The sequence below is a fragment of the Meleagris gallopavo genome, chromosome 4 (genome assembly GCF_000146605.3).
Source record: "Meleagris gallopavo isolate NT-WF06-2002-E0010 breed Aviagen turkey brand Nicholas breeding stock chromosome 4, Turkey_5.1, whole genome shotgun sequence".
In the NCBI taxonomy this organism is placed as follows: Eukaryota; Metazoa; Chordata; class Aves; order Galliformes; family Phasianidae; genus Meleagris; species Meleagris gallopavo.
Genome location: NC_015014.2, coordinates 11,668,953 through 11,683,087, shown reverse-complemented (window position 1 = coordinate 11,683,087; position 14,135 = coordinate 11,668,953). Strand labels below are relative to the sequence as shown.

At 37.0% G+C, this 14,135-nt stretch overlaps 1 protein-coding gene across 3 annotated transcripts in view; it reads right to left on the bottom strand.

The window, feature by feature from the left end:
• The window catches only part of ARHGAP10 (Rho GTPase activating protein 10), a 135,998-nt gene that overhangs the window by 36,504 nt on the left and 85,359 nt on the right, over window positions 1–14,135 (bottom strand). For all 3 annotated transcript variants that reach the window (XM_010709544.3, XM_010709545.3, XM_019614509.2), the window contains one exon: window positions 13,638–13,797. In XM_010709544.3, coding sequence (XP_010707846.1) covers window positions 13,638–13,797 — 160 coding nt within the window. The remainder of the gene's footprint in view (window positions 1–13,637; window positions 13,798–14,135) is intronic.

Genomic DNA, 14,135 nt, shown 5'->3' with positions numbered 1-14,135 from the left:
GCCTATAATGTTGCCAGAACACCCATTTTAATTTTCAAAACTTATGATGTCGCTATGATATCTGCCAGATTAAATATATATCATATTCTTGAAGAGAGCAAAGGGAAAATTCTGAGGGGAGGGATTTTTAATGAGAGATACCATAGTAACATACCATGTGAGATTTTTTTCAGTCAACTATTATATATTGAGTCACATTTATATTAAATGATGATACGCACAAAGACACATACAAAAAGGATTGCAATTCTGATCACCATTTTATCCTTTGAGTCATGACTATTAGCATATCACCACTTCACAGAAAATACCATGCCACTTCTCTCTGGGTTAACCAGCAACGCAAATCTGCTCAAACTGATAGTATTTTAACTGACACATACAAGGCACAGTCTAATGATGTTGATTTACTTCCAGAAAATTATCAGTATGTCAGTGTACAATATAACAGCAACTTTTTACAACTGATCGTGGCAGATTCTCATGAAATCAGGTCAATATTTCTTTTATCAAATGGAAACCATCAAACAACAGCTAAATAAAAATACCCTGTGTCTGTAGGGCACCTTACACCAACACAACACAATATATAACAAGATGCAACGTGACAATACGTGATGTTCTTTTACCCTGCAATTTTAAGAAGTCAGGTATCCATATAGGAAATATTATGAAGAGTAGACGTGTAATGAATCTTCAAAGAAACAGCTTTTTATGAAGCAGGAATCCATACAGATCTGGCAGATAACACATTTTTGCATTATTACAGCACATCTCAGATCCAGTATGAAGCTAAAAGCTGGCCAGGCTATTCTACGCATAAGAAAAATGCCAAAATCATCTTGTGGCAAGGCAGTCAAGACATCGTGTCAAAATTATAAGAAATTCTATATGCTAGATTTGTTAATCCCACGTATTACACATGTAGGAAGGAAATGAGGAACACACATATACACTGCCTTATAACCACTTAATGATCTCTCACACTGGCAAAACAATGATGGTGCAAATTCATCAGAAACACCACTCTAAAAAGTGTGGAAGAAGGATCAGATCACCAAAACTAGGCAGCAGCAAGCAGGAAGCTCCAGTGGAAATACTACCTTTCTTCCCAACGGGGGAATGTTCTGGAGAAGAAGATGAAATGATAAAATTTGAACCCCAAACCAGTTCTAAGAAAACTGGCTCCCACTTCTTCACATACCTCTAACAGCGAATATGAGAGAGAACCAAAATAACGCAGCAACTTACCTATAAACAAAATATTTATGAAGAAGAAAGGATACCAGCCCAACCTGGTTCTCCCCTGCACAGACGGCATGGCTCTCAGACAGTGACAAAGCTCTAATTGCGTTTAGAGTGTTAAAGCCATTTTTAAGCCATGATTCAATTTATAATAATGAAATCTAGCATGTACCTACATGGCACTTGGCTAATGGTACCATACTGCCCCCTTATGTGGAAACATGAGACTAGACTGAGCCATTTCAGGAATAAATATTTGCTTCTGAAAAATTCAGAAGCACCAAAAACTTTAAATGCCATCTTTTCCATGGACTAAATGTTGAGTCTGGACCCCCTGGTAAATAGCCTGCTGCAGAGAGGTTGCAGCACATTGTTCACTACATCACATTTCCCAGCCGTGTTTATTTGTACTGCCTTAACTATATATCTCTACCGAAACTAATGATGGTGAGAACAAGCATTCCCCACAAGTGCTTCATAAGAGATGAGCTTTCTTATATGCATTTAGGTGATGTACATAGCTTGTAGTTAATTTCTTAAGCAACTCACAAGTATTTGCTTCAAATAAAATTAATAGCAAGAGTCAAAAAAGCAAAACACAAACAAGACAGCTGTAAAGCAGATCCTTAGTTAATGAATAAGGCAATATGACATTGAGTTGGAGGCAGAAAATGAATCCAAGCAGATTCCTAACAGTAAGTAGCTCTGTGATGTGAAAAAATAGTTAATGGTTTGTTGTGTTTTATAGGGAAAAAAACCTTACAGAACAGGAGAAATAACAAGCCAGCAGCAAAGTCCCATTTCAAACAGCAGTACGCCATTTGGCACATGCTATCTACTAATTTGGCAACAATACTCGTGCCAGGTATCAGGAGCTCCTCAGAATACTTACCCCTGCTCTACTAACATAAAATTTAATGGCACTGAGTCTTCTCCTTTACTGCCAGGAGCTTCTCAGAAGATTGTTCTTGCTCTTCTGAGAAAGGCTTACAATTCCCAGATCCTTCCTGAAGTGGTCATAGCTAAAACTTGGGTGATGTGAAAGAGCACTATCAGTATATCGCCTCTACTGTTAATATTTTGAGCTTGTCAACAGCAGAGCCGTGCATCAGTGTTTCCAACAGCAATGCTCATTGTAACCCAGCACTATCCAGAACTGGGCAGGCTGATTTCCCTTCCATATACAGATACCCAAGTGGGCATCATTCCTTAGTCCTCTCTCAACTTCTTGGCATGACAGACTGCTAGGGAAGTTTCCCCTCTGGGCTAAATTCACTAAGTGAGGTACTGTTTTCCATGGAGCAAGGATTACCTCCAGAGAGCTCAAGGACAACACAAGGCCACCTGCACTCCTGCACTCAGTGAGACCAGGGCAAGCATACACAAAATCCATCCTCTTCCTCACGCATTCCTCTGACGCAAAGCTGTTAGCTCCAGCACTTCTTTGCTTCTGCTCATCTTCACTACCTGTCTCCATGGAGAAGAAAGGAACTCCTGAAAGTGGCATTTAGATAGAAAATAGGTAATGTAGCCTCTTGACTACCAGCAAAGCTAACTGAAATCTCCAAGTATCGTGAGCTGCCCTTTAGGATTCTATTACAAGTAAACAATAACCCCTACCACCACCATTAGCGTGTTTTTTTGATTGTTTGCTTGCGTGTTTTTATATAAAAGAATTAGGAAGTATGCTAACAGTTTGCATTAAAATTTGGGGATCGTTACTGCCCTTTCAAGTTGCTCATTATTTGAACTCATACCTACTTTGTTATTTCCTATTTGCCTTTTCAGTAGGAAAATAAAAACCAATACAACTCATCCATAACTGGAGCTGCATGTTCAGCAACCGACATTTCTTACTGCTACAGACCCAAAGCTACAGACTGTAAAACAGTTTTGCAAAGGTAAGCATCTGAAAAGCAGGTAGAAGATCCACCCTTGCCATAAAATATGCACATACAGCATTCAGCTTCTCCTTCTTGCTTTAAATTCACTTAAATAGACATTTTCTACTGCTCAGACAGAAGTTTCAGTGTCTCACTGATAACGAGGAGATGGAAGCATGCTTTAGTTCAGTTGTGGGGAGCACTGATAACGGGGAGATGGAAGCATGCTTTAGTTCAGTTGTGGAGAGAAAAGTTAGGGTTTTGTTTTAATTCTAATTTGCTCCTAGTCTTATTAATTATTTAAATAATATTTCAGTATAAATGTTTCACAGCTAATAAAAGACACCTACCGTGAGAGATTGTTACTAAGAATGCTGTCTATGCACAGAAGACAAAATTCAAAATCACATACAGCCAATGTATTATCAACATATACCAAAAATGCTACTAACATCTCAGCATTTTGATCCACTTGCACAACAGTATGTGAACATATCTGACTAAGTTTCAGAATATCGGTTTGCACTGCAAACCATGGCTATCAGATGCATTGTAAGGAAACTGCACTTATCCAATAGGGTAGAATTCCTCCCATTGGAGGAACAGGCCTGGAACAAATTATTTAATGGAAGATTGTTTGCCACTTCAGATAAAGCCTCCTTTCAAGTGAAATAATAAAAATAAAAAAATCAGACCTACCATCATCAGTTATTTGGATTGCAGAAGTTACCGTAGCTTACACAAAGACAAGAATAAAACTTGGTCTTTGCATTACCTCATTCATGAAGCAATAAAAATGTACTAAACCAGACTCAAAGGTTAAGGACTTTACAGTCACATACAGTGTTACATAGTTTTTGTGACGGGGGTCAAACAGCACTAGATTTATAGAATATGATTTATCTGCAAGTTAGTTGTTAAAAGCATTAACATCTTTCTTTTCAACTACTTGAGTGCAAACCTGGAAGTTAAGTAAAACAATTTACATATGGGAGAACACTACCATGTAGCACTCAAAACCCACAGGAAAAAAAGAAAAATTTTATCCAACAATAAATCTGACTGTTAATCACTCCTATCCTAATTAGCCTAATTATTTTAAATGGCTGTTTAGGTTTGATCTTATATGAAAAGCAGAATTTAAAGATGCACACTGAGTTAAGTGGTAGATCAGTCTTCAAGCCCGCAGTGTAGAAGTTACAAAAAAAAAAAGATGAGACTCCTGTTGAGCTACTTAAAACAGTGGCATGTTTGACCTATTTTGCTCTATGCAGTAGTACAAAATGAATACTTCACAGGGCTAAACAAACCACAAACCGTCTTGGATATGTCCCGCTAGTAAAAGCCCTCTCTACAGCAGTGAGCCCAAGACCATCCCTACACACAACCTATTCCTAAACCAATTCCTAAACCTGTGTCCCACAAAGTCTGTGGAAGCATTTCTTGAGAGTAATGAGCCAAATTCAACATGCTATCACACTGTATTCCACCAGCAGATCTACGTGGCAGCAGCCCAAGGAATTGTGCCAGATTCCTCTTAATCTGCAACAACAGTGTTGGCCTCTAGATCCTGAGCTCTTGCTAGAGCTGATTTTAGAAATTCAAAAAACCCATGGTTAGGAATATCTAACTAGGCCTATTCCACAAGTTTCTGACTATGTGTATAGTTGTACGTAGAAATGTAGATTAGATTCTGCTGCTATGAGAGAATACTGATCTGTTCTTTCTGGTCTCAAGCAGAACTAATTAATGAATTTCAGTCCATTTGCCAGGAATCACTTTAGGAAAAGACCCAGACATCAGGTCATCTCTGTCTGCTTTGTATCACTGGGGTAATTAAAATTTCCTCTAAAAATCAGTGGGAGGCAAACAGCAAAGACAGAGTGAAATGAAAAAGAGCGGGGAAAAAAAATGGAAGCTTAGTAATAGAGCTAATGAGGATAAACTTACAAAAATCACTAACAGCTTAAAGTTGTGCCATAATTTTCCTGCAAGGCAAATCCCCCGTTCACTCTCATAACACCTGCTGTACAGAACATGCATCTATTTTCTCTGAATACATGGAAAACAATCAGAATTCCAGAAGTTGCTCTAATACAAAAGGAGACTAGAAAAAGCAAAGTCTATTTTGAATACTTTGAAATTCAGCTCCTCTACTACAATTCAGCTCCTCTACAACAGTCATATTTTTAGAGGAAAGTATTTTTCAAGACAAGAAGAACACCAATACAAGTTTTTATCTGGTAATTTCCATTCAGCACTTGTTTTGCAATTAGTAAATAAAAGAAACAGACACAGACATGTTAACTGATGCTTACTGAACAATATAAAGATGCCACCTCGGCAACATATACTGGTCTGCTCTCGTACATACTATGGCTGTTGTACTCCTTACATTTCTCCATGATAACTGGCTACATGATATATGCCGATCTGACTATTTAATGAATTAGCAGCTACAGGATAGGGCAAGATAAACTTATCACCACCATGCTCTTTTCTAGACTTAGCTTCTTTTCAATGTAATGTGAACCCAATTCAGGTTCATAGTTTGAACAGTAAAACCCATATTCAGTAAAATGTACAGTTCTACAGGTTCTTCTTTGTTTTGTTTTGTTTCTTTTTTTTTTTTGAAGAGATTACAGAAGGTAATTGGAGCTACTAAAAATTAAGTTTATTCATAATAGACTTCTGGAAATACAGGATTATATCTAAACTGATTGCATCAATTCTAACAGTTTAATAAAATTTCTAAATTGAGACATTATTGGAAATATATACATGTTTAAATAAAGTTTCTTTTTTGCATTTAAATGTAAAAAAAGTGCTAGGTCAATCTGTTTCATTTTTGGTATTAGTCAACTTGATCTGTTTCTTCTGGTTCTCAAACAAAGTCAACAAATATAAAAACATATGTACTAGAAGTTATTGATGTTTACATGGAATCTTTGCTCAGTATATATAAAATGAAGCTCATTATTTCTCAAAATCACATTAAATATTTTTGAAAAATAGAATTCAATTAAAAAAATCAACGACTTGATTAGAATCTTTAAGTACCTTCCCAAGGTTATCACTGAGTCGACTTCAATATGTCTGCCTTGAAGTAAATATCCCAACTTTTGTGCTTTATCAGCCATACACTATACTATCTGATCTACTGTACACTGTCTTCTATGAGACTGCAAAGGATGCAGATTTTTTGAAGTTTGGGATTTTGAGGCTAGAATTTGACTACAAACCACAAGATACCTTTATGTAGTATTCACTGTCATCATATTTGAAAAAAAAATAAACTCAGATCAAGAGTTGAGAGATGCATGAAGTTAAACTTTTAGGCCATTTCCCAGAAAGCGTCAATTAATGCTCCTAAGTTGCCTAGTGCACTCCAGTTACAGTGCAACAGAGTATCCAGCTTCAAAAGAACAGGAGTAAAAGTCAAAAAGTAAAAAATAGGAAACATCCCTGGTTGGGAGACAAGAGACAACCCACAAAGCTCCAAAATAAACAACAACAACAAGAAACCTTTTCTTTACTGCACAGATATCGTTTGCTGAGACAATCTGTATAGAAGCTCGGTTACCTATAACCAGATGAAACACTTGTTTTAGGGATCTGTGGGCATCATGAGTCTCAACCTCGTACTAAAACTGGAGTTATCTGCTGTCTGCAGATAGGATCTAGGATCCAATAGGATCTAGTGCTTCAGACAAATTGCAAACTGTTAGAGTGACAGAAGAACTGATGGAAGTTTTGGATAAATCAGATTTGTAGACCTGTAGACTCCAACAGCCACTCATTTGGCCTTACTGCCTTGAACCCTGTACAAGTTGGACCTTTAGTGAAGAAACTAAATCTAGCCTACAAAATATGACACTGCAGTCTGGAGGACAGATGTGAAAGGATGAAAGAAAAGAAACATACCAAGGTTAGAAACATGTGTCCTTTGGTCGCTTGTAAATTATGAATTTGTTGACTCAGCCTTTCTAAAAGTAGTATTACTGATACAACAACTGCAGCATCCACTGTATCACATCTCTCCACCTTTTAACAATTCATGAGAAGAATGCTCCTGATAGCAGCCCATTCACTGCTGTTATTTTATTCATTGGAGGACTGAAGGAAATGACAGAGTTAACAATACTCCAAGCTTGATATACCTACTCATTTGTCCATCGCAGTGGCAGAAACAGCATATGCATCTTCTCTTCCATACTCACCTACTGTTACTTACATCAAGGAGAGTATTTTAAATAAGGTTATCCTTGTCTATTACAGCTACACACACTAACTTTGTGTATCTCATTTAGCTACAGGAAATACCAGAAAGAACAACAAGCAAATAAGCAAACAAACAAAAGCCTTTAAAGGAAAAGATTAAATACTCAATATAACTTTTGGTATATGTTGACAATACTCAAATAATCAATCCAGTGATCTAACTTTCTAAAACATACTCTTAATGTAGTTACTAAATGAAAAATAACGTAGAATGTGAATATTTGCATGTATTTGCCCTTGCAAAGAGCATGAGATGTCTTGAGATGTTAAATGTGTTACTTAGAAACCTAAGTTAAGAGTTAGCAAAAGCAACAACCACAGCCAAACACAAAACATGATCTCTTCTTCCTTTGTAATAAATAAATACAAATGCAAATAAATATTTATGGTAAAATCTAGTTTTCTCCAAATTTTATACACGATAATAATAATGATTACACATCAACAATAAAAACTTGCATTTGGCACTCTACTACAATGTCATTGAAATGTCAAGCTATCTGGAAATGACACAGTTCCAACCATACCACACAACCCCTTTGCTCTTATTAAAAAGCATTTTTTTAATCTCACATTATGCCTGAAGGCTCTTAAACATTTACATGTAACAGAACCACTTTAAACATGCAATGGTTGCACTGTGGAGACACACGGACACACTTGAGTGCTGGTTCCTGCTCTCAGATGAATGTCTGACTTCACTTGCTTTTATTTCTCCCACCTGATGAATACTGAAAGTATTATGTACTGTATTTTAAGACTAAGAATTTTCCAACTATTACTGAATGAAGTTGATGTTGGCTTAAGAGCTCAGTAGCATTTCTTCCATTTGGTTTAAAAAGAAAATTATAAATGGGCTTACTTAAACTAAAAAAAAACAAAAAACAAACAACAAAAAAAACCACTTGTTTCATAAAAAGAATTCTCCATACAACTGTTTTAAGCAAAACACAACACTAAATTAAAGACATATTTTGTCCAATGTATGTAAAACTTCTGCCATTTCTATGGAGATGAATACAATAAACAACATTTGTGCTGAAAGTACAGAGTTTTTCAAAACTAAAATCTTTCAGCTACCTTACTTGTAAGTTGTTAGAATTAAAAAATAAAAAAACAGAAAACGAATGTTACACTTTGCTGTGCATATTCCCGTTCAGAAGATGGTTTTCCAATCTCACTTAACAGACTTCTGTCAAGCTTCCCTCTTTTCTTTTTTCTAATTCACTTTCACTGTAATTTTCATCTTCTTTCTGTTTTTTCAGTCTTGGCATTTGTACTCACTATTCTTTCCTCCCCCATACACCGGTTTACGTATTCCAGTCCCACTGAGACTTTTTATTCCAACCTCCTCCCTCATCTTCTTTCATTTCTTAGCCTTTTTCTTTTTTTCCCTTAAAATAATATTCAGGGAATTGAGAAACCAAAATGGTTCATATTACCACTGAGACATTTCTCAATGGCAAATAAATAACTCCTCTGAATATTAACTGGCATTCATTCCAATGAGATCCCAAAATATTACAATGAACAGCAAGAACACGTGCATGCTATTCAGGCAGTTGTGAAGCATACTGCTATTCCTCCTCAGTGCTAGTCAGAAAGCAAGACTGGAAGACCTGAGAAGACCAAGATTTCCAGTCTGTGAAATCCTTGGCAAGAAAAACTACCGCATACCCATGAAATTAATTTAGGAGAAGAGAGGAAAAGAAAGCAAAAAATGTTTCGGTTCAAATTGACTATCACGATTCATCGCAGGATTACCTAAAGACCAAGCAAAGATTGTTCCAGGCACTGTACAAACACAGCTGCAGTAAGCCTGAGTTCATTAACTCAGAAAGTGAAAATCAAGGAAAAGTTTAGCTTCAAATTAAAATGAACATGATGATGAGACACAAACATGAATTTCTTGATGCTTTTTTAGCTAAGGGAAGAACATGGGTCACAGACATCAAAAAAGACCAGACAGATACGGCTAAGGAGAAGAGGACAAGATAGCCAGATTTGAAATTACACTGTCATTAAGTACCTGCAAAGCAAAGGCAATTAAGAGTGTGTACGATCAGTCAACAAAAAACAATCAGAATTCCAAGCAAAACAACAGTCCATTCAATATCAAAGCCGAACATCTTTCTATTTTGTCTGGCATATCTGGCAGACCTCCCCCTAGAGCTATATCTGTTATATGGCAGATGCAAGCAAGACAATTTGTAAGTCTTATTCTCCTCGGTACCAGCCTCTTTTCCACAACTAGTGATTCTGAGAATCCTGGATAAGATATCAGCTTGGAACTATATTTTGCTTTTTCCTTCGCAGTAGAAATGTCTTTCTGAAGCTCATCTTCTGCCTGGAGACTGAGAAATACTCTACCAAGAAGAGATTTATCCACAACTGACAAGAACAAAAGCTAAACAATTATTTCCATAGTGCTGTTCTGTTCTCCTTGTAGTCTTAATGACTGTGCAATTCTAGTGCCCCTCAAGTGATACATCTGCTGCACAACCTAGTGTCCAGTATTCAAATCTCAGCACTCTTTGACTTTGCAAAACATCCTGTCTTCAATCTACTATAATTGGTTCATAGGCAAGGTTTGGATGTATGTATGCAGACTTTAAACAAAGTGAAAACTGCACTTGTTGGTTTCTAACTAGCAGGAAAAGAGCTAAAAAAAAACAAAAGAAAAAAGAAAAAAAAATCAACACTGAAAACAGCTTATCTACTAAGCAAGATATTCTTATCTCAGGGTAAATCTCCATATCCAGGTTCCCTTATATAAACTGCATTGAAATTCTCTAATTAGGACTCAAAGAGTGACCACAGTGCAATGACTGCGCAGGATTTCAAAGCCAATAGCATAATCATGTCTCCTACCAGAAAAGAATTGTAGAGTTCCTTCAGTAAAGCCATACACAGAGGAAGACCAAATGAGCGACAAAATGTTTGAGAAAACACAACCATATTTACCACTTGGCATACCAAGTTACTGTATTTAAATGATAAATAACAATGGCTATTGCTTCTACATTTTGGAATTTTATTAATCATTTCATTTGCTACATGGGAAAAGAGATGCTGTCTGCAGTCTGCCTGAGACATATATTACACAAACATGAAGTGTTGCTTTAAGTTTCTGCCAGTGTACCTCCATCTTGACTCCATCACATTTCTATAGTTCCAGACTTGGCTTATATTAGTAGATGCTCCTAAAAATGCCCTCACAGCCCAGAAACCCAACCAAATCTTAGACTGCATCAAAAGCAGCATGGTCAGCATGTGGAGGGAGGTGATCCTGTCCCTCTATTCTACACTGACAAGACTTCTCCTGGACGGAATACTGCGTACATATGATACAGTCCTCAGTACAGGAGAATCCTTGTCACAGTAGAGACATGGATCTGTTGGAGTGCATCCAGAGGAGAGACACAAAAATGATCCAAGGGATGGAACACCTCTCCTATGAGGACATGCTGAGAGAGCTGGGGCTGTTCAGTGTAGAGAAGTTTCTGGAGAGACCTGAGAGCGGCCTTTCACTATCTAACAGGGGTTATAAGAAAGAAGGGGACAGTCGCTTCGGCAGGATCTGTTATGTGACAGGACAAGGCAAAATGGTTTCAAACTAAAAGAGGGGAGATTTAGATTGGATATAAGAAGAAAGTAATTACACAGAGGGTGGTGGGGCACTGGAGGAGATTGTCCAGAGATGTGGTAGATGCCTCATTGCTGGAGACTGTCAAATTCAAGGGCTGGATGGGGCTCTGAACAACCTGATGTAGCTGTAGGCATCCCCGTTCATTGCATGGGAGCTGGATTAGATTACTTTAAAAGGGTTTTTCCACCACAAACAATTCTGTGAAAATTATCAGATTAATGATTATCAGGCTGATGAAATGTTTTAATGTACCTAACTTACAGCTGATGATTTTTCCCAGACTTCACCAGAGATATTAAAGCAAACAAATAAAACTATAATGCAAAATGCTTAGAAAGACTGAAATGCATAGAATTTTAAATTAATTTAAAATTGTCAAAAAAATTGTCAAAAAGCCTGTTTGCTGATAACAGTATTTCCTTGGTCCATCCTAAGAGAAGATTCACTTTTTAAAGGCAACATATTCAATTTGACTGTACATTTCTCATTATGTTCTAAAATATAACACTCTTCTGCCTTTGCTATGAAATATAAAAACACAAAGTATAAATGCACAGAGGTCACACAGGCCTCCTTCCCTTGTGGAAGCAGATCTAGTGTGGGAGAGAAGTTGCTGCAGGTAGACCACTGATGGCAAGTTCGCTGTCAGAAATAACAGTGAACAGAAATCTCCTCAAAAAAGTTGTAGCCTTCCAGTTTTAAAGAAGACATGAAGACAATGAGTTATGGAAAATGATGCAGTATCATTTTGATGCATTTTCTGTTCTTTGCTTCTCCACATTTTCCGAAGAGCCAGAAAGGCCAGCACAACTACTGTTTCAAACGTGAAATTGTATGGGAACTGCTGAATCAGGGCCTGAATGTCTGATTGATCACTGGAGGCAAGCAATGAGTCAGTCACGGGAGCACAGGAGAAGGCAATTCACCTGTGCTGCTGGAAGGGGTGGAGCCTGGCTGCACCTCTCCTAGACCCATTTAAGAGCTGATTATCAGTGGGGAAGGATCTCTTCTGGAGATCCTTCCTTTGGAATTTTACAGTGAGCCCAGGACACAGGTAAGTATTCTATCTATTCTCTTTTTGTTATTATCATTTGCTTAGCCAAGCTCTCTTGTTTATTTCATAATTATAACGTCTTTATATTAATTGACTATACAGAAATTGTTCTCCGTTTCCAAAGGGCATGTGACTGGGTAGGCATACCAATAAACTGGTGCTAATCTGTGGTCATCTGATTTTAATAGTCAGAACTAAACCAGCTTCCATTTGCTATTAAAACACCTTCAATCTACTCACTCTCTCTTTGCTTTTTCTTGATTTATGTGGTCATTGCAGCAACTACAAAATCATGAGCTTACTGCATCACTTAAATTCATTTATAAGGTTAAAAAGGGCTTACACCTCTTTGAATATTTCTTTCTTAGGACTCAAGCCACATCTGCTGCTGAATCATTTCCCAATAGAAAAGAACTGTATCTGCCTAAGGTGTATGTTGGGCAGCATCACACCCTAAGTCAACTAAGCCAACAAAACACATCATGTAGATAAAGCGATGCCAAAAGAACTTTTGCCTAGTCTGTACCATGCAGAGAGGCAGCACAACTGTATTGTAAGAAAGACTTAAGGCAGATGTTATTTAAAGTAGATAAGACTTGACTTAGACAGCCAATTTCAACACTGCTAACCTTTAAAAGAAATAATGATTTCACTGCTCAGAGTGCTTAAAACAGAAAGAATAGAAGGTGCTAGAAGTTTTCTATAGCACTTCATTCTTTTTTGTTTTAAATAAGAATATGGGAGATGCTGCATATCTTCCCAGCTCAGAGGATCTCAAATCTTAAACATCCAGTTCCAGAAATCAGTTAAGTCACAGAAGGACTCCTAAAAGATTACCCAAACAAGGAGGCGCCAATAAAATATTTCTTTCTTTATTCTAAATTCCAGGGCTGAGATCACATAAAGATATTCTGGACCATTATCTTGTACAGATAAGTTATCTCAGTAACTGGCAGCTACCACAGCAGCAACAATTTCTATTTTCAGTATTGCCTCAAACACAAAGGCTTAGAATAACACATATTCAGCTGAAAACAAAAGAAATGTTAATATCTGGCTCCCTCGTAATGCTTTTTACTCCCAAAACTCACAGTACAGTAAAGTCATCTTTTACTGTGTGAACTCTGGGAAAAATTAAGACACAGAACAATTAATTCAGTGAAACCGTGGTCAAAGTACTTGAAGAAAGAGCTAAAAAATGAGCCTGGGCTTGTTTTCTTCATTTCTAGTCTTTTATCACTTCTGCTCACAAACAGAACATACACAAATATGATAATGAAAATGCGTTTGCATAATGTACATACAGAAGCACAGCTACTGTCAGGAAATACGCTTTCAGAAAAGTCAGTTCACCTATGAACCAGAATATTTGTTGAGTATAAATCACCAGAAGCTTACAGCATTCAGGGGATATTCTTTAGAGTTAATTTGTAACATCAATTTTTTTTTAACTCCACGCTGAACGTTAACCCAAACAGATCATTTTAAACACTGTTCAGAAATATGGGGATTTATCAAAACTTACCTTCTCATGGTTCTCTATAAGAATTTCAACGACAATATTCTGAAACTTCAGGTCCATGATAGCTGCTACAGTTTCTTCCTGAGGCCTCATTAAGGTTGGTCCAAATACCACCCCCAGATTTGCTACAGTCATTAGATTCCTCTTGGCATGTTTTGAAACACTTTCAGAAAAGAATTGAAGGAAAGAACAGGATATAGATTATGAAAAATTTCCATTACTGTTCAGTCTACTTTACAAACAAAAACATTACATTTCCTTAATCCATTTTTTTTTCTGTGAAATTTCTTCAAATAAAGTCAAACTGAATACTGGAAAACAGAAAAGCAATTCTTCTACTGGCAATTCAAAAACAAAAGCAGCCTCTTTCTGAAGCAACTATATAAAATGCACTTAGCCTTGGACCAGGGCAAGTGTGAAACCAACTTAAATTTGCTAACAGATCTCCACTATTCACTTTGCCAGAATTTGCAAAGAGAAAGTATAATGTTCTCCTTCTCA